The sequence below is a fragment of the Brassica napus genome, chromosome C1, assembly GCF_020379485.1.
Source record: "Brassica napus cultivar Da-Ae chromosome C1, Da-Ae, whole genome shotgun sequence".
NCBI lineage: Eukaryota > Viridiplantae > Streptophyta > Magnoliopsida > Brassicales > Brassicaceae > Brassica > Brassica napus.
In genome coordinates, this window is record NC_063444.1 from 43,890,768 (window position 1) to 43,909,484 (window position 18,717).

At 41.5% G+C, this 18,717-nt stretch overlaps 3 protein-coding genes and 1 long non-coding RNA gene across 4 annotated transcripts; 2 read left to right on the forward strand and 2 right to left on the reverse strand.

Annotated features, from left to right (window-relative positions):
* Positions 1 to 3,616: 3,616 nt before the first annotated feature.
* On the reverse strand, positions 3,617 to 4,568 carry LOC125580051 (malonate--CoA ligase-like). Its single transcript, XM_048744011.1, has 3 exons — positions 4,528 to 4,568; positions 3,931 to 4,045; positions 3,617 to 3,821 (listed from the first exon to the last, which is right to left on the reverse strand). Exons 1-3 carry the CDS (start codon positions 4,566 to 4,568, stop codon positions 3,645 to 3,647), a joined length of 333 nt encoding a protein of 110 aa, XP_048599968.1. The 3' UTR covers positions 3,617 to 3,644.
* Positions 4,569 to 4,958: 390 nt separating this feature from the next.
* On the forward strand, positions 4,959 to 9,374 carry LOC106376852. Its single transcript, XM_013816978.3, has 4 exons — positions 4,959 to 5,060; positions 7,559 to 7,692; positions 7,795 to 8,294; positions 8,397 to 9,374. Exons 3-4 carry the CDS (start codon positions 7,809 to 7,811, stop codon positions 9,168 to 9,170), a joined length of 1,260 nt encoding a protein of 419 aa, XP_013672432.2. The 5' UTR covers positions 4,959 to 5,060; positions 7,559 to 7,692; positions 7,795 to 7,808; the 3' UTR covers positions 9,171 to 9,374.
* On the forward strand, positions 5,314 to 7,725 carry LOC125580052 (endochitinase A-like). The gene is made up of 4 exons (XM_048744012.1): positions 5,314 to 6,636; positions 6,705 to 6,809; positions 6,895 to 7,405; positions 7,559 to 7,725. Exons 1-4 carry the CDS (start codon positions 5,314 to 5,316, stop codon positions 7,723 to 7,725), a joined length of 2,106 nt encoding a protein of 701 aa, XP_048599969.1.
* Positions 9,375 to 14,911: 5,537 nt separating the features above from the next.
* Positions 14,912 to 16,363, reverse strand: LOC125580919. Its single transcript, XR_007318642.1, has 2 exons — positions 15,734 to 16,363; positions 14,912 to 15,620 (listed from the first exon to the last, which is right to left on the reverse strand). It is a non-coding gene; the product is annotated as an uncharacterized LOC125580919 (long non-coding RNA).
* Between the last annotated feature and the right edge of the window lie 2,354 nt (positions 16,364 to 18,717).

Below are 18,717 nucleotides of genomic sequence, written 5' to 3' on the forward strand. Positions count from 1 at the left end.
CTGAAGACGATGATGGTGGATGTGATGGGTGAAGAGCAGTCGTGGGGTTTTCATTTACTTGAGCTGTATATGTAACATACGGACCTAAGCGAACAGACTGTGTCTTAGTCCTGTGTCCTCTGCCCAGTGGTTCTGATGTTGACTGCTCGTTTGTAGTAGTCTCTTCTGTATTACTTGCTCCCCCTTGATCATTATCACCAACTGTCGCCTCCGTAGTCTTACTGGTTTCATTGGTTACAGACGGCTCACTGGTACTCGTCTGAGGGGAATTCAAAGCTCCCCCTGTCTCCGATACTGCAGTGGGAGAGACAGGATCAAAATCATCATCATAAGTCGCCGGATGTGGCGTAGGGACCGGTACATGCTCTATAGTTTCAGACAATGAGTTGGTAAGAGCAAATGGGAATATGTCTTCATGAAAGATTACATCTCTTGAATCAAAAATGCGTTCTGTTTCGAGATCACAGACCGTCCATCCTTTCTTTCCCATGGGGTAGCCAAGAAATACGCATCTAGTACTTCTTTCATCGAACTTGTCTTGTCCACGCTTTATTCGACGAGCATAACACAAAGTTCCAAATACTCTAAGATTGTCATAAGAGGGTGCTTTACCATAGAGCATCTCATACGGCGTCTTATTATGTAACAGCCGTGATGGTGTTCGGTTAATCAGATAGGTCGCCGTTAGTATGCTTTCTCCCCAAAAATGCCTTGGTACATGTCCTTGGAAGAGAAGTGCGCGCGCAACGTTCAGTATGTGTCTATGTTTCCTTTCCACTCGTGCATTCTGTTGCGGGGTCTCAACACACGAAGTCTGGTGAAGAATACCTTGAGATGCAAAGTAGCCTTTAAGAGTTATAAACTCAGACCCATTGTCACTGCGAACCATCTTTATTTTCTTGTTGAATTGACGATCAACATAGGCACAAAACGTTTTAAAGGCTTGTGGTGCTTCCTTCTTTTCTAATAAGAGTATTGTCCATACGGCTCGAGAGAAATCGTCCACAATGGTTAAAAAATAACGAGCTCCAGTTGTGGATGGTTCACGATATGGTCCCCATAAATCACAGTGAATCAAGGCAAAACACTCATCAACTTTATTAATGCTAATTGGAAAAACATCTCGAGTTTGTTTAGCTCGATGACAAGTACCACAAGAACTCTCTAAAACTCCAATATTTTTTGTAAAACCAGCGGAAGATGACAAAACTGAAAGAACACCAGAAGATGGATGACCCATGCGTGCGTGCCACAGATCTCGTGTCTGGAAAGCTTCCACATGATTTGCTTGAACAGAAACGGAACCCATGTACTTGAAAACCCCATTATGCTCTTCACCCGCACCAATCAAAGTCTTCGAGGCGAGGTCCTGTATCACACAAAACTTTTTAGTAAATAGGATGAATCCAGCAATATCTTGGAGCAGTTGAGATATAGATATGAGAGTTGCAGAGAGATGAGGAGCATAGAAGACACGTCTCAATATGAGACGACCACCAAGATTCAACTGTCCTTGTCGTGTGGCCCAAGTTATACTACCATTAGGCATTGTAATAGGAACTGGTGCGATTGTGACAACATCACTAAGTAGATTAATTTCTCCAGTCATATGGTGTGAGGCACCCGAGTCAATGATGATATCATATCTACTGTCTTTTCCAAAGAAAACAAGTTTATCTTTCTTACCAAGCTTCTCACTGGTGCTCGATTTTTGTGAATTCACAAACTGAGTTAAGGTTGCCCATTGTTCCGGTGTGAAGTTTGGAAAGCCTTGACCCTGAGCTTCAGATGTTGTGTCAGCCTGGGTATTGTATGCACGGAACCCAGATCCACGACCACCACGTCCTCTGCCTCGTTGAGACTCTCCTCCTCGTCCTCTTCCTCCTTTGTCTGTCCCTCGACCTGTTCCTGGTTTTGCGTTGTTCTCACCCCACCATTCTGGATATCCAATAACTTGAAAGCATTGATTTACTTCATGTCCTTGCTTCCCACAGTGAGAACAAACTGAATTGTTTCTTGCAAACCGAGCAGCTGCAGCCTGAGCATTGGTAATGATCTGTTGAGACTGTTGCAATGAGGTAGGTTGTGTTACCGCGGATAAACCTATTGCAGGTGACTTATCCTCATGCCGCATAACATTCAAGTGTCTCTCTTCCTGAATTATTTGCGAGTAAACCGACTCAAGATTGAGTTCAGCTTGTCTACTCAACAGATTCGAGCGTGTTGTACCAAACCGTGAATTATCCAACCCCATAAGGAATTGATGCACACGTATTTTTTCTTCTTTCTTCTCATACTTCATCACAGCTTCACACTCAGGATTTCCACAACAACACGAGAAACCCTTGTCAAAATCAGCGAGATCATCCCACATGATTTTCAGTTTGCCAAAATAAACTTCTACTGCATCACCATTCTGTTTGCAGGATGCAATCTCAGAATGCAGTTGATGTATTCTTGTATCATCAGTCATAGAAAACCTCCGTTGAAGGCTTCCCCACATAATCTTTGCGCTGTCAACCAGAGATATTGACGGTCGCAGTTTTGATTCCACACTGCTGTAAATCCAGCCAATGATCATGGCGTTCACCATATCCCACTTCTCTTCTTCTTCTGGTTTGTTCACCGGCCTTGTAAGAGTTCCATCAACAAACCCTGTTTTTCGTTTGCTTTTCAACGAATTGAGCATTAGCTTTGCCCATCTTTCATAGTTTGCTCCATTCAAAAGAATGGGTGTCAAGACTTGCCCCGTATTATCTGAAGGATGAAGATAATAAGGAGAGGCAAGAGCATTCTTATCACCTCCAGTAGCTCCTGTTTGCGACGCCATGGTAACCGAGGTAGGTTTAAAATTATCTCACCGTAACAAGATGTTTTGGTGGTTCGGAAGATATATTAGCTTTGTAAAAATTAGTTTGCTGGCTCTGATACCATAACAAGCTAATATAAACTCTGTTTCTGTATATTCATCTCAAGGTTACAACGATAGTATTTATACAAGACGTAAGATCCTTAAAGATAGGAGATAACTACGACAGTATGTTTATCTGAAATATATATGTCTATCCTTATCTAATAGATCATCTGCACAGACTTTTAAAAAGTGATGTGATGTAGAAACAGACAGAACAGTGACGCTTGAATGTGTAGTGGCAGCCTTAAATATAAATCATGATATCAAGTATATACAATCTTACCTAGAAGTTTATCTTCTCCTTCAAAACTGTCATCTTGAAATTGATTGTGAGTAATAGTTTCTGAAGTTGAGTTAACAACAGGGGGAATCAGATGAAATCTAGCGTCGCTCTTTGCTGCTATAGTCTTCATAGTTTTACTATGGTCCTCCGTGCTCAACAACACAGATATGTCCTATAAACCAAAGACAACAAGATTATAGCCCTAGAAAATGTGAACACGTATAATCACAGCGTTAACAGTAGCACAAAAAAAACAAACTCATTTTGCTAAGCTTGAATGTGGTACAAGACAGAGCCAACCAAGAAAACCTAACCATTCAAGTACCTTTTCTACTGAGCAAGGACTACAACTAGCAGGTAGGCTCAAAATCTCAAGCAAAGTGAACAATAAATTTAAACCATATGAAAAATAGCAAGGCAAAACAGATTTTCATATTACCGAATTGTTCATGACATATAAGAGTTCAGCCTCAGGATATAGCTGAGTGCAAGTGGAACAGCTACGCCACCACTAAACCAAGTCCCAAGGACTCCTGCAACAAACTCAGCTGAAGGTTTCGCCACAATTCCAACTCTAGCTCCTTGTAGACTACTAAACCCACCATACTTCCTAGTTTCACCTCCCTAACAACAGTGCAAAGAAAAGATATATTAAATAAAGAAAATGAAACAAATTGGGATGGGTTTCAAGTATAAATAGCAACAAAACTTCAAACAGATCACCCAGACATACATTTTTAGTATCTTCCTTGTGGAACAACTTAGATATGGTCAAGGCAGAGGATGTAAGCTGGCCATAAGAGTAACTCTTTCCATTGGCTTTAATCGCTACCCTATCAGAGGTGAAGCTGCATTGCCGAGTAATATATATAAAATAATAAAAAAAAATCAAATTATAATAACGAATTTTTAACACAAAAGGTGTGATCAAACAACAGATCCTAACAAATGGAATATTAGATTGTATTCCTTGGAGAGATGCTGTAATTCAGATTAAAAAAAATAGCATATAGTTCTGTTCTACGTATCATCAACGTTATATACTGAAACTGCGAATCTTTAAGACAATTCGTCGAACATGTTGTTTCCATATCCTGTCGGTGATGTAATATTTATAAATGAAGTAAAGGGGTGGAGATTTTCGTATTAATAGTCAAGAATAAACAAGCTCGGTCAATTACAAGAACTAAAGATGCTCGTCTAAACAATTCGTCTAAACAAGTATCTTTCTATTTTATGGTATGAGGTCGTCTGGGCCGAGCTCGTCTAGTGGTCGAGGTCGTCCGAGACTTTGTCTGTGATGAAGAGGCGATGCTCTCCTTTTTTGTACTTTCTGTACTTTTCTGAACGTCCTTTCAATGAGTCTGACATCTTCTATTTATAGTGACGTACGTTTTGTTTTCTTGTTTAACGGGCCGGGCCTGATTTTGGGCTTAGCTCTTAATGGGCATGTGCTAAGCCCATCTCCAACAATTCCCCCCCCCCCCCACAGTTCGCCAAGTGTTGAATCTTGGTGAATTCTTCTGTAATCTTCTGTCTGAGAAAATCAGGTCGGGCTCGGGAACTTTCGGGAAATAGGGCAACACATTTTTCCTTTCCTATATAAGTGATGGTTGAACCTCTTATTATTTTTTGTCATTGTCCCCCATTTGGAAACAAGGTAAAAAATTTTTGCTCATTCTCTTTATTATTTTTGTCTGGTCCTTTCCTTCTTTAATTAATATTATATATATATATATATATATTAGTATCTTCTTCCTTGGCCCCTCCTTGCCGACATTGCTTCCCTTCTCTCTTTATTATTTGGCCTCTTCTTTTGTTTGTCGTGAGCTTGGTCATTGGTGATGAACTTCTGGGTGTGAGGTCGGCTTGAGCTTCTTCTCATTACTCTTCTCCTCTCTCTTTTTTTTTACGGTAGACAAAGTGTTGAGGTCGTGTTTTGTGGTGTGAGAGGCTGAGCTTTGTTTGGAGGAGCTGAGCTCGCGGTCTGTGATGTGGGTGAAGAGACCGAGCTCGATTTGGAGGAGGAGCTGAGCTTGTCTTGTGGTCTGCTTGTCTTCTGTTGTTCAAGCTCGTCGAAGGGTGAGTTGAGGTCGTCACTGGTGAAGGTTCGTTGATGGTGGCTGAGATCGTCACTGGTGAAGGTTTGTCGATGGTGGCTCCGAGGTCGGCTCTTAGTGTTGCGAGCTCGTCGACGGTGGCTCCGAGCTCGCCGGTGAAGATCCCGAACTCGTCGACGGTAGCTCCGAGCTCGCCGGTGGAGATCCCGTCGACGGTAGCTCCAAGCTTGCCGATGAAGATCCCGAGCTCGTCGACGGTAGCTCCGAGCTCGCCGGTGGAGATCCCGAGCTCGTCGACGGTAGCTCCAAGCTTGCCGGTGAAGATCCCGAGCTCGTCGACGGTAGCTCCGAGCTCGCCGGTGGAGATCCCGAGCTCGTCGACGGTAGCTCCGAGCTCGCCGGTGGAGATCCCGAGCTCGTCGACGGTAGCTCCGAGCTCGCCGGTGGTAGCTCCGAGCTTGCCGGTGAAGATCCCGAGCTCACTTTCTGATATCCCGAGCTCGTCGACGGTTGCTCCGAGGTCGGCTCCTGGTGTTGCGAGCTTGTCGTCGGTGGCTCTGAGGTCGACTCCCGGTGTTGTGAGCTCGTCGATGGCAGTTCCGAGCTTGATTTCGTCTGTTGCTGCATCGGGTTCTTTATTGGTGAAAGAATGTGGTCGAGATGTGGAGGGTACGAGCTTGTCGCTTGCTATGCCGAGCTCGACGGAGCCGTGTTGTGATGAAGTGGGGTTGAGTTCGTTGGATGGGGAGTTTGCTCGTGAGCAGCTGTCTTTGTTGGTTCGTAAGATGGAGCTTGCTGATGGCCGCAAGTCGTGGTCGGAGATTGCTGAATCTGTTATTTTTGCTGAGGTAGGTACACTTACGGGAAGCGAAGCAGAAGATAGGGTAAGCGTGAGTTTGATCGAGGAAGGGACCGAGTTTCTTTTTGATGAGCACGGGAAAAATTTGGTGGCAAAGCCAGGTGTTGGAGGGTCGAAACTATCTTTGAAAATGCCTCCTGTTGTCTCGAGTTCGTCATCTTTGGTGAAGACGACTATGTTGGAAACTATCCGGGAACATGAGCAGATGCAGTTGGCGAAATCCTTTCGAGCGAGAGAGTCGTCGTCGGAAACTACAAGTTCCTCTGATGGTAGTTCGTACTCGAGTTCTCATACTGAGGAATCTGCGGATGGCGCTGATGTTGCTAATGAATCTGATAACGTTGTTGGAGATGACGGACGAGATGATGATGTTGAAAACGTTGATGTTGAAAATGATGGTGATCTGGGAAGCGCCGGTGATGAGCAGAATGGAACCGGTGACGTTGATGTTGATGAGGAAAGTGAGCAAGACGAGTTTGCTAGTGACGGTGATCGTGCCGCTGTTGAGATGATGACATGGGTGACCGAGATGGTGTAGATAGACGTAGTAATTTTAGTGATGAGCATGATGATTTTAGTGATGAGCAGGATAATTTTAGTGGTGAGCAAAGCGGTGTTAGTGGTAGTCTAGAGATCACTGTTGTAGCTGATGGGAGGGATGATGCCAACGGAAGCAGTGATCGTCGAGCCGATGTTACTGATATTTTGAGAAAAAATAAAACAAGAAAGCTTGGCTGGTTCGCTTAATGCCTTTGGTGATCCTTGTGATTATGTGAAGAAGAAAAAGAGGGTCAGGAAGGCGAGGGAAAGGCCTAGGAGTTTCATAGGTCGTCTTGGTAATCATCCGGATCCATCGGAGTCATTTCCTTCTATTGTTAGTGAGGACACAATTAAGTGGATCTTAGCCAACTGTTGCCGCAATGGAGTCATAGAAGCGCGTATCCCTGGCGAGGATGAACGTCCGTGGACGGTTCCGGATGGGTGGCTTTGTGTTTATGACTTCTGGTTCACCGAGTATCATTTGTGGTTTCCCCTCCCGAGGTTGCTGTTGGCGTATTGTGATGAACATCTTATTGCACTGGCTCAACTAACTCATGATGCTATTCGAAACATAGTTGCGGCTTTGTTCACAGCCGCGGATATTGGTGTTCACATGAGCCTATGTTTGTTTGAACGTATTGCGCATATTACTCGGTGTGATAAAACGGACGGGGCTTTTTATGTGTCTATGAAGACTGGTTGTGGTGTTGTTGGGGAGAGGAAGAGAAAACGTTATGATGGATTAAGAAGTTTTTAATGTTCGAATTGCACCTTCGTCGGTCCTTGATGTTTCTGATATGAGTGCCCCTTTTAGGAGTAGTTGGAATCCTTACAATGGTAGTTTAAGTCTTATTGGTGTGTGTTTTTTGATATTCTTAATTGATTGTTGTCTTGTTTTGCAGGTCGTCATATGGCTGGTGTTCCTCTTGCTCCTGGTGATAGTGAGTGCGTGGAATACTTTAAGGGGACGAAGGCTCGGGAATGGATTGTGGTTAGGCGACAGAGGTTTGGCGGTGCATCCCGTTTATTGACTAAGGTTGGAAATATGCATTTTCTTTTGCTGGGTTAAATGCCTTTGATTGTTGAGATCTTGGTTTAGATATGTTACTAATTTTGTATGGTTTTGTTGATTTTGTAGCTTGTTGGAGAAAGATGGATTTGAGCGAGATTCCGAGTTTGGTTGACTGTTTTGCTGGAGGTAGTGACGATGCCCTTGTTGAGTCTGGTCAGTGTACCGCCGGTGTGGAGCCTTCGGCATCTGCTCGTAGTATTGTTGCGGGTCTTACTAGTACGACAGTTCCTGTTCCGTTCGCTGGTGTTTTCGGAAAGGAAGTTTTTGTTGCGGGAGGCGAGAAGGTTGTGAAGAAAAGAGTTGCCGCTGGTCATTCACCAAAAAACGTGCCCCCTTCGAAATCTCGCAAAGTTGTGAGCTCTGATGTCGAGCCGTCTTTGGTGGTTGAGTCGCCTGCTGCGGAGAAGGCTGCCTTTGAACCGTTTGAACATTCATTCAATGGTTTGTCCTCGGGATGTGGTGATCTTTTTAAGTTGTTTCAATCGCCGGGTGGCGTTGATGGTTTGCCTTTTGACCACGGCAGGCGCGGTGAGTGGTATCAGGAGTTCGCTCGTCACTTGGCTGTTGTAAGATAATTGTTTCTCTCTTCAAAGTTTATTTTTATTTTATTTTATGGTTTATGGTTTTGAACTAAAGGATATATATATTTTTTGTGCTGTTTTGTGCAGGCTACAAAGTTTACGAACAAATTGGTGGTTAATCAGAATGAAGAGCTTGAAGAGGTGAAGGCGGAGCTTGAAAAAACGAAGGCTGAGCTTGCTTCTATTGAGGGCAAGGCTGATAGTTCTGAGGAAATAGCGGCTCTGCGCGGTAAGTATGAGGCTGAGAAGAAAGTGTCCTCAGATGCATTGGAAGAAGTTCAAAGACTCACTGCAAAAATAGCTCTGGAAGCTGGACGGGTGAAGAAGCGTCAAGCGGCCGACTTGGAGCGTTTTAAGAAGGAAAAACAGGTGGCGGGTAGGAGGTATCGCAGGGCAGTAACGAGACATGATGATGTGCTTGATACTTTTAATTCTCGTATGGAAAAGGTGCAGAGGTATGTGGAAAATCAGAAGGTTGTTCGCACATCTATGTATGGAGTGAATCAGATTGTGGGAGTGCTTGATGCTGCCAAGACTTGGAAGAAAGAGGCAATAATTATTCCTGATGGTAAGGTTAATCATCTTGCGAATGAATTGGTCCGGAGGAAGGAGAAAGCAAACTTGGTTGTTCGTGTTGAGTTTGAACCCAAGGAACTGGCTGATATCCCTTCCTTTGATTTTACTCGTCCACTCTCTCCTGTTCATCTGACTCTGACTGCGGGGGTTGAAGATGTTGTTAAGGCAAGAGGGAAGGAGGAAAATTGTCGTCGTGAGGAAGCAAGTCGTCGTCGTGTGGCTGAGCGTGCTGGTGCTGCGTCTTCGGATGTGAGGTGTGAGGGTCAAGTTCCTTCCCGCCCGTAGTTTAGTTCGTGTGATCGTCAAGGCCCTGCGTGGCTGCTGCTATCTTTTATTTTTATGCTCTTATTTTAGACTTTGGTTGTTATGATTTGATCATGTTGATCTCTTTCGGATATGGATGGTGGTCTTCTTGTTGGTTTTTGTTGTTATGATCGATCATGTTGGACTTCTTTTATATGATGCTTGAATTCTTCATGTTTGTTTTCATTCTTCTTTTCACGGCTTTTAATCGTTGAAATGTTGTAGGGCTGGTTTTTTGAGAACGAATCTCTGTATATTTTTTTTATTTTGCAAATTTGATTGAAGTGTGAGCGCGGAGCTGCAGCACTGAGAACGGATCTCGTATTTTTATTTTGCAAATTTGATTGAAGTGTGAGTGCGGAGCTGCAGCACTGAGAACGGATCTCGTATTTTTATTTTGCAAATTTGATTAAGTGTGAGTGCGGAGCTGCAGCACTTGAGAACGGATCTCGTATTTTTATTTTGCAAATTTGATTAAGTGTGAGCGCGGAGCTGCAGCACTGAGAACAGATCTCGTATTTTTATTTTACAAATTTGATTAAGTGTGAGCGCGGAGCTGCAGAACTTGAGAACAGATCTCGGAGCGGGGTAGGTTCCTGACGTAGTGGGAAACTTGATGCACTGATGCTACGTAGACGGTACTGCTTTCATTGAATGTATCCATGGGGTGTCGAGTATGGCGTTGTAAATGGCAGGGCTTTCGATAACCACAAATTTGACGATTTTGGTGATTCCTGCTACGTAGACTGGGAGCTTGACTGTTCCGATTGTCATTTTTGTATCTCCGGCGAAACTTGTGAGTGGTCTTTTACAAGGCTTCAACTTGTAATCTTTGACATTCATCCGTTGAAGGGTTTTTGAAAAGATTAAATCAACTGAACTTCCAGTGTCGACCAGTACGCGTGTCACTTCGCAGTCACCTATCCTGAGTTCAACGACGAGGGGGTCGTTGTGTGGCGTGTCTAATCCCTTGGTGTCTTCTTCTGTGAAACTGATTTCATAGCCATCTTTTGGTTTATCGTTGATGTGACTGATGCCTCCCCATTTCTACGAGGTGAATGTTTTACGCTCGTATTCTTCGATTGATCGGACTGAGTCTTTGCAAGTCTAGAGACCTCCCATGATCATGTTAATTACACGTCGAGGTGGGGGAGTTCTTTCGCGTTTTTGCTCATTATTTCGGTCGTCGCGTGCGCGCTTGTGAGCCTCTGTGTCTGCGTTTGTTTGCTCGTTAGGACGTTTCTGTCCGTGTTGGCGATCGCGTTCTTCCTTGACTTGTCGAAAACGTTCACCTTCTTTTTTTGGTGCCTTGTCGTTTTGCTGGTCTTTAGATGATGAATCCCGATCGTTGCGGTACTTGTTCAACAACCACTCCTGTAGATGGCGACATTCTTCTGTATTATGGGTCTTAGATTTATGGTAGCTGCAATATGCTTGGGCATCTTCTGATCCTTGACTGTTGCGAGCCTGCTTTCCTGTGGAGCGACTGGATGGTTTGTCGCTGATTTGATAATTGGATGCTTTTCTGCTCTTTCCATCCCTGTACGCTTTGTCATAATGATGTCTAGGCTCGTTGTATTCGTCAAGCTCTTTATCCTTTGAAGATGATTTTTTGGCGGCTGCGTGTTTTTTGCTGAATGCAGCTTTATCTTCTTCGATTTCGATGAAAGTGATAGCCCGATGGAGTGCATCGTCCAGAGTCTGTGGTTTATACTTCATGAGCTCTTCTCGGAATGGAGATTCGTGCCAAAGACCGTTTCGGAGTGCGAGGACTGCTGCTTCGTCGAGTACGGTGATGCGAGAAACAATGGCTCTGAATTTTTCGATGTACGAGCGTAGTGTCTCCGTTGAGATAGAGTCCATAAGTCGGCATTAGTTGCACTCTGTTGGATGAACAGCGAGTAGTGTTTGAGGAAAGCCGTCGAGAGTTGATTGTAGTCGTCGATAGAATGAGCTTCAAGGCGTGAGAACCAACCGAGGGCGAGTCCGCTTAAATTTTTCACAAGCAATTGACAGAGACCGGTGTCGCGTTCTTCTGGTGAAAAATTGGCTCTCCCCGTTGCGATACTGAAAGCGGTGAGATACTCTCTTGGATCAGATGTTCCGTTGTAAGTCGGGAGTTTGATTTTGTTCTTATGATGTCGGACAGGAATACTGAGGAGACGAGTTGTAAAAGGTGTATTATGGGTTTCGCGGAGTACACGATCGATCTCTGGTGCTGCGCTGGTTGCCTGATGAACTTTGGATTTCATGTTTTGTAGCTGAGCCCTCATGTCTTCAATGTCGTCGTCTCTGTGTTGGGTTTCCCTGTTGGTGATCTGCAGAAAATTAGTGTTGGCGCCTGGGCGCTGCTGTCTGGAGTCGATGATTGGTGCTGAAGATTCGTTCATATAATTCTGATGTTGTTGTCCGGGATTTGTGATTGGTTCACGTAGATCGTTGGCTTGGATTGATTGCTGCTGTCCTGAACCGGTCACTGGTGTTGGTAAATCGCTGAACAAAACACGCTGGAGTCGTGGAGTGATATCAACTTGTTGTGGTTTTGATGCGCCAATTTCGACAGACTGGAGTTCGTTGATGCGGTTGTTGCAAATAATCTGAGAATGCGCGAGGTCGTCCAAGCGAGAGGTCGTTCCTCGAGCGAGCTCGTCGATCCTACCGAGAAGGGTCTGAAAGATCAGGGAGATGTCCGGCTGAGTGGAGTACGTCGTTCTTGTGTTAGGTATTGAGGTCGTCGGTATGAGAGACGTGGTGTCGGCTGGATGACGCGAGCTCGTAACTGCTGCTGGTAGAGCCGAGGTCGTCACCATTGATGGCTAGGTTGAGGTCGTCGCCACTGTCATCGAGGTGTTGGCTGGATGGTCCGAGGTTGCCACCATTGATGGTTCGTCCGAGGTCGTCGCCACTGGCGTCGAGGTGTTGGCTAGGTGGTCCGAGATTGTCATTGCAGCTAATTGTGTGCTCGTCATTCCAGGATGGTCGGTGGTTGCAGAAATCAGGGCGTCTGGTTGCGCTGTGGGTTCTGTGACTGTCGAGCTGTCTTGAGGTGAAGAAGAATCCCCTGCCCCAAGGTGGGCGCCAATTGTTGTTTTCATATTCGGTCGGTGATGTAATATTTATAAATGATGTAAAGGGGTGGAGATTTTCGTATTAATAGTCAAGAATAAACAAGCTCGGTCAATTACAAAAACTAAAGATGCTCGTCTAAACAGTTCGTTTAAACAAGTATCTTTCTATTTTATGGTCTGAGGTCGTCTGGGCCGAGCTCGTCTAATGGTCGAGGTCGTCTGAGACTTTGTCTGTGATGAAGAGACGATGCTCTCATTTTCTGTACTTTCTGTACTTTTCTGAACATCCTTTCAATGGATCTGACGTCTTCTATAAAGTGACGTACATTTTGTCTTCTAACGAAATCATCAATTGTTGCTTAACGGGCCGGGCCTGATTTTGAGCTTACCTCTTCATGGACCTGTGCTAAGCTCATCTCCAACATGTAACATGCGTTGACGAAACGAATCAAAACCAAACATAAGAACAGCCAGATCATGGTTACTTGGAGAACTGGGAGAAAGAGAACTTACAGAAGAGATGGTTAAACTGGAAGAAACGAAACTCAGAATTCGAAAACGAAGTCGGTGCCTGGAATCGAGGGAGACAATGACGATAGGACAAGACCGTGGAGTTGTGGAGCCGACGAGAGTTAAGTAAAGACGAGTAGTTGAAACGCTTTAATGTTGCTGTCATTTTTTTAAGGTTCTGTAGTAATGTGTGTTCGTTAAAAAGTTATTGAAACGTTTATCTTGAGGTTGCAATCGCGTAGAGGTGCTTCATTTTTGCGTTGCTGGATCATCAAATCGTGGCTGAAACGTTTGGTGACGCGACTGCTCTAACTTGTCAACAAGTGTCTTGCGGAGAAGGAATCACATTGTGTTTTGAGTGTACTCATGTTTCTGCTCACGCCCTAGAATCATATTGTGTTTGAGTGTACTTATGTTTTCATAACACTTCATCTGAATTTTATAGAAAAATTGCAAAATAAGATATATTGGAAATACATGAAAAGTAATATATATATATATATGATCATAACAATTATTAAGAGTGAAAAAGACATAAAAATGGCGAAGCAATAAAATTTATATGAAAAGACACAAGTGTTAAAAGATGCTACCATAATAGATTACTTTGTTATAATGAAAATATATATCAAATTAAATTTTGAGTTATTCTTGGGTTCACCCCCTAGGGTGAACCTCTAGGTTCACCAGCCAACAGGAGTTCATTATTTCAAATTCGATATCTTTTTAAAAAGGAAACAAAATATTATCAAGTTATATTATGTTTTTAAAATAAAAAAAAATATAGCAGCTACATAAAAAAAGAATTAAAAAAATCTTTTTAACGTCGTCAGCAAAACCCTAAACCCTAAATCCTAATCCCTAAACCCTAAATCCTAAACCCTAAACCCTTGGGTAAACCTAAACCCTTGGGTAAACCCTAAATCCTTAGGTAAACTTTAAACCTTTGGGTAAATCCTAAAGTCTAAATAAAAACACTAAACCATAAAACTCTAAATCCTAAATCCTAAACCCTAAACCCTAAACCCTTGAGTGTTTTAGTGTTTAGTGATTTTGATTTAAAGTTTAAGATTTATCCTAGAGTTTAAGATTTATCCTAGAGTTTATGGTTTACCCAATGGTTTAGGGTTTAGGATTTAGGGTTTAATGTTTTGCTGATGACGTTAAAAATATTTTTTTTTGTAATTACTACTATTTTTTATTTATTTCTCTTTACCTTTTTATTTAAAAAATATAATATAAATTGACAATATTTTGTTTACTTTTTTAAAAGATATCGAATATGAAATAACACAATTTTATTGGTTGTTGAACCTAAAGGTTCACTCCAGGGGTGAAACCAAGAATAAGTCTTAAATTTTCTATTGGTGTTGAGATGATAGAAGTCAACCCCATTCTTAAATTAAATTAAATTGTCTATGGTGTTGAGATGATAGAATTTTTTTTCTTTTTGCCATTTGATAAATCTATATTATTAAAAGAGAAGTAATCATTTGAAAATGTTCTTACTTCATTAATTAAACTTTCTATTTTTTTGCTTGTCTTTTTCAGTTGCATTTATGAAATATCCTAAAACGAATAAAACTGTCTAATTTATTACTTGTCTTTTCAGTTACATTAATGAAATATGCTTAAATGAATTTAAACTTCCTATTTTATTGTTTGTCTTTTTCAGTTACCTTAATGATAATCACATGGGCTTTCTTAATAAGGTCTTTTAACATAATTGAATTATGGACATTTAATTTTTATCTTTATCTCAAAACAAAAAATATAAATAATTTATTAGTAATAAAACATCTAAAATTATTTACATAACTCAGCTGTTTTTATATGTTAAATTCTTCATATAAGTTTTAAAAATCATTGTATTTTCTTTAAATATGTATAAATAATTTACAATCTTTTATGTCATACTAAGTCATTATATAATATTTATTCATATTTTACATTCATAGCCATTGTTTTTATATATCGTATACAATTCTCTAATTACGTGCATATGTTCAATTTGTTTATATGATATCGACTATTCGTCATAAATCATTGGTTTAAGACCCCAAAAAGTAATTTACTTAGTGAATATAATATATTAAATATTACAAATACATCATTTAGTTAATTAAATAATCAAAAACCAGTAAATTCATATCTGCGCTGGCGCGCGGGTCAGGATCTAGTATATATTAAACAAAATACAAAATACAAAAAGGGCCTTATTAGTCCAAACAACTAAAGCACCACATAAATCCACTAACGGGCACACATAAAACACAAGAACAAAGCCAACAAAGGCCCAACCGAAAACCCATGAAGAAACACACGTATACAGAAGAAAGGGAGAAACGACACGCGTCGACTGGAAGGAAGCCGCCTCCATTTCTCCACCGACTCGAGTTTTACGCCGGTGAGATTCATCGACGCCAGCGTAGTCACCAGAATACCTGCCGTGAACAGGGTCACTATCATCGAACCACCATCTTCAAAGCTTGCCCTTCATTTTTTGTGTTCCAAGTATCGGAGAGCATCCATCGACTATTCGAGATCTCATCCAACACAGTACACCACAAACACAAAAGAAGAAGCATCACTCAGATCCAAATCACCATCCCACAGAGATCTTCAATCGTCCATCGACGAGATCTCATCCGCTACTTCCAAACCAACGAATCCAAAGTACAGAAACATCCCACAATCGCCAATAAAGCCAAGTTTCAGAGAGGCAAACACCTTCGTCTTCAATCGAATAAAAGACGACATGGCTGTAGTCGAGAGCCGGCAACGCAGAGCATAGAAAGCCTCCACCCCTGGGGTCATAAGCTGGCGACGACGGAGCTGTAGTAGCCTCCATCTCCTGGATCCAGAAAGCCGATCACATAAAAGATCCAAAACATGGGAGAAACACAACCGATCTATCTCCCTCCCAAAAACACATAAAACAGGAAAAAAAGAAAGAAAAACACAAACCGGACCGACAGTGGCTGTGGGACCCTACTCCGTCGACCGGAGACACTATTCACGCGGAGGAGATCTAGGTTGAGAAGATAGAATATAGTCATACGAAGAATTTAATGAATAAACACGGTTGTATGATGAGTTGTTGGATTTTATTGAGAATTGAACATATAAACATATTTTAATGAAATTTATATCAGCAAATATCGCCATGAAATAAAAAATATACTGTATAAAATGAAATCAATAAAGTTAAAAACACATTACTGTTTACATGTTAACTTTTCATAAAATAATAAATTATAATCACAAAAATCTTATTTTTCTAGAACTCCATGTATTTCGTAAAATCTAATATATATGATCATTGATCACCATACTTTCTATTGTAACTTTACATTGAACTAATTCGAAAAATAAAATACGTAATTGATTGGGTGTATCCAAAGTGATGCTACTACCTTCATGGCATATTTTCCACTCATCATCTCTTAGTTTCACATATTCCATCTATGTATAGACTATGTATGTTGTTCTTAACTGCAAGGTTATATGTCCTTATAGAATTTATGGTCCTTTACAAAATTGATTAGCAGCATTCGAAGATTATATAACTGACCAGTAGAAGGCTTAACATGTTGGGTAATGAGTAAATGGTTAAAGTGTGCATGAGAGCACCCTTCGAGTACGTCGATCATTATTATCAAACAGTGCATAATACGTAATTCATCTAAACTTTTAAAACTGAAGTACAAATAAATTTTAAGTACAAATAAATTTTAACCCTAAGTTTTTTTCAATAATTGCCATCCAATGCCCTTGACCTTATAAATAACAATTTCCATAAAAATTGTTACGAAATTGCCTAATATTTAGGTATCTAATAAATTTCGAAGATATGCAATCCTTCTTTTACTTTAAAATCAAAATCACAAAGTCAATTTTGCAATCCATAAAAGAAAAATTATGAAATAGATTAAATTATCAGATCAATTTATTGGTTTATTGAAAATTAAACTAATCAAAATCGTTTAAATTGTCAGAAAAATAAAACCAACTCAGTTATATTTATTTAATTAGCCTCTTCTAATTTAATTAGTACAATAATGTATGTATTTAATTTTTGAACGTTAATAAAAATTAAAAGTAAATACCCGTGCGGATGCACGGATCAAGATCTAGTTTGTATTGAAATACAGTACAAGTTCCATTCTTTACAAATTAAGTTAAGGGACAAAGGATATAAAAAGCCTAGATTGTTTGGTGCATTACTGAACAAAAATGTAACCGCGTCAAGACTGTTTGGTGCTGCATGCTTTGGTTAGAACAATCTCGTGCTTAATTAAATTTATAGCATGTGCACTGAGAGTCTGAGACTGTTTGTGTAACGGCCCAGTTCCTGGTCCAAAAATTTTCATAAAAGAATGAGCTTCTCTATGGCCCATTCGGCAAAGACCTAGGGTTTCCCTTCCCCATTTTCCTATAAAAAGAGATGCAGCCCTCCTTTTGCCTCATTCAGAAACTGAAGCGAAGCTCTGCAGAGAATTCTCGGAGACCGAAAACCCTAGCCGTCGAGCTCTCTCTCCCTCTCTTGCGCCGTCTCTCTCTCTCTTCTCTCTCTCTCCTCCGCGTCATCGCTCTCTCTCTCCTCGCCGTCGCACTCTCTCTCTCTCTCTCTCCTCGTCGGCGCCATGTGGTGGTGGTGGTGACCGGATCTCAACCTTCTCTTATCCTTGTTCCAGATCCAGATCTAGGCTAAGGTGGAGTGTCTTGAACCCATCTCGTTCCCATGTACTGTATACTCCTTTATGTTGGAGTTAGGTTTGATTAGACCCTGTTTGAGAGTTAGGATGATAGAACATGGTTATTACTAGGTTGATAGATGAATGGATCATGATGCATAAGAACCCTCATACTGTTAAATGGGACTTAATGAACTGTCTTGTGTTGTTGTGGTGATGATTGATTGGTAATTGATACTTGTATGTTTGGATGTGTAGTCCCATGAGTGGTTTGTGATTAAAGCTAGGATGCTAGAAAGAAGTGAATGCTAAGATGATAGATGACTACTGATTGTTATTGATACTGTAAGTGAAACCTAAGTGTGATGTGTATTGTGTGTGACACCGATTACGGGTGGCTTCTAGTGAATGAGTTCAAGTACGAGTCTACGTGTAAAGGAAAGTGAATGAGAATGAGAATGGATAAGTAAAAGTGAATAAGGATGTGAAAGGATAAGTGAATGTATAAGTAAATAACGTTAAGGTTAAGCATGGGTTGGGAAATCATATAGAGTCTAGAGGGAGTACGTGGGGTAGTAGTTCTACGCTAGGCATCCATAGGAGCTGTGGTGGAATCCACAAGAATATGGGGTAGAAGTCTAGCGAGAGCTACCCACAGAGAAAAAGAGAAAAGATGAGCCAGCCGCGAGAGGCGGGATATAAAAACGTGCATTGTAGAGTCCTTAGTTCATGGTTGGGTATCTGGGCGTTAAAGGTGTCATAAGATTGAGTCGGTCTTGTATGTCGAGTCGGTTAAGTCTATGGTCTGACGTGTGTGAAAATGAGTGAGATCATGTACTGATTGATCGCTAGGTTGTTAGAAATGTATAGAATTGAATGTGTGGAAATAAATGATGATGATATGAAATGTTAATATGCATCAACTGATTGTAGTGGCTAGTCAGCCCTAGTTCCCGCATAGAGTATTATAGAGTGTCATGCGGGCAGGCCGGTCTAGAGTCACTTCACTGAGTAACTTGTTGCTCATCCCTCCCTTTCCATTTCCATGTGCGCAGGACTGTAAGTAAAAGTATATGGATGTGGGTGTGACGGTATTTTAAGGAAGTTTATGCGGCCGTCGACTCTTGGGACCAGTAATGGGACACGTATAGTTGTCTAAATGAATAGACACGTGTCCATAATGCCCTTTCGATAACCCCGGTCGGACGCCGGGGAATCGGGCCGTTACAGTTTGGTTCTCACTCGGCGTATACT

What these genes read in the sequence shown, in the direction of transcription:
- LOC125580051 (XM_048744011.1), bottom strand. Translation starts at nt 4,568, where the DNA reads ATGTCAGACTCATTGAAAGGACGTTCAGAAAAGTACAGAAA. An exon ending in CGTTCAGAAAAGTACAGAAA is followed by an intron (nt 4,046 to 4,527) that starts GTACAAAAAAGG and finishes TCGGCAATGCAG; the next exon opens with CTTCACCTCTGATAGGGTAG. An exon ending in ACAAGGAAGATACTAAAAAT is followed by an intron (nt 3,822 to 3,930) that starts GTATGTCTGGGT and finishes CACTGTTGTTAG; the next exon opens with GGAGGTGAAACTAGGAAGTA.
- LOC125580052 (XM_048744012.1), top strand. Translation starts at nt 5,314, where the DNA reads ATGGTGGCTGAGATCGTCACTGGTGAAGGTTTGTCGATGGTGGCTCCG. An exon ending in CTGTTGAGATGATGACATGG is followed by an intron (nt 6,637 to 6,704) that starts GTGACCGAGATG and finishes AGTGATGAGCAG; the next exon opens with GATAATTTTAGTGGTGAGCA. An exon ending in GCAGTGATCGTCGAGCCGAT is followed by an intron (nt 6,810 to 6,894) that starts GTTACTGATATT and finishes GATTATGTGAAG; the next exon opens with AAGAAAAAGAGGGTCAGGAA.
- LOC106376852 (XM_013816978.3), top strand. Translation starts at nt 7,809, where the DNA reads ATGGATTTGAGCGAGATTCCGAGTTTGGTTGACTGTTTTGCTGGAGGT. An exon ending in TCGCTCGTCACTTGGCTGTT is followed by an intron (nt 8,295 to 8,396) that starts GTAAGATAATTG and finishes TGTTTTGTGCAG; the next exon opens with GCTACAAAGTTTACGAACAA.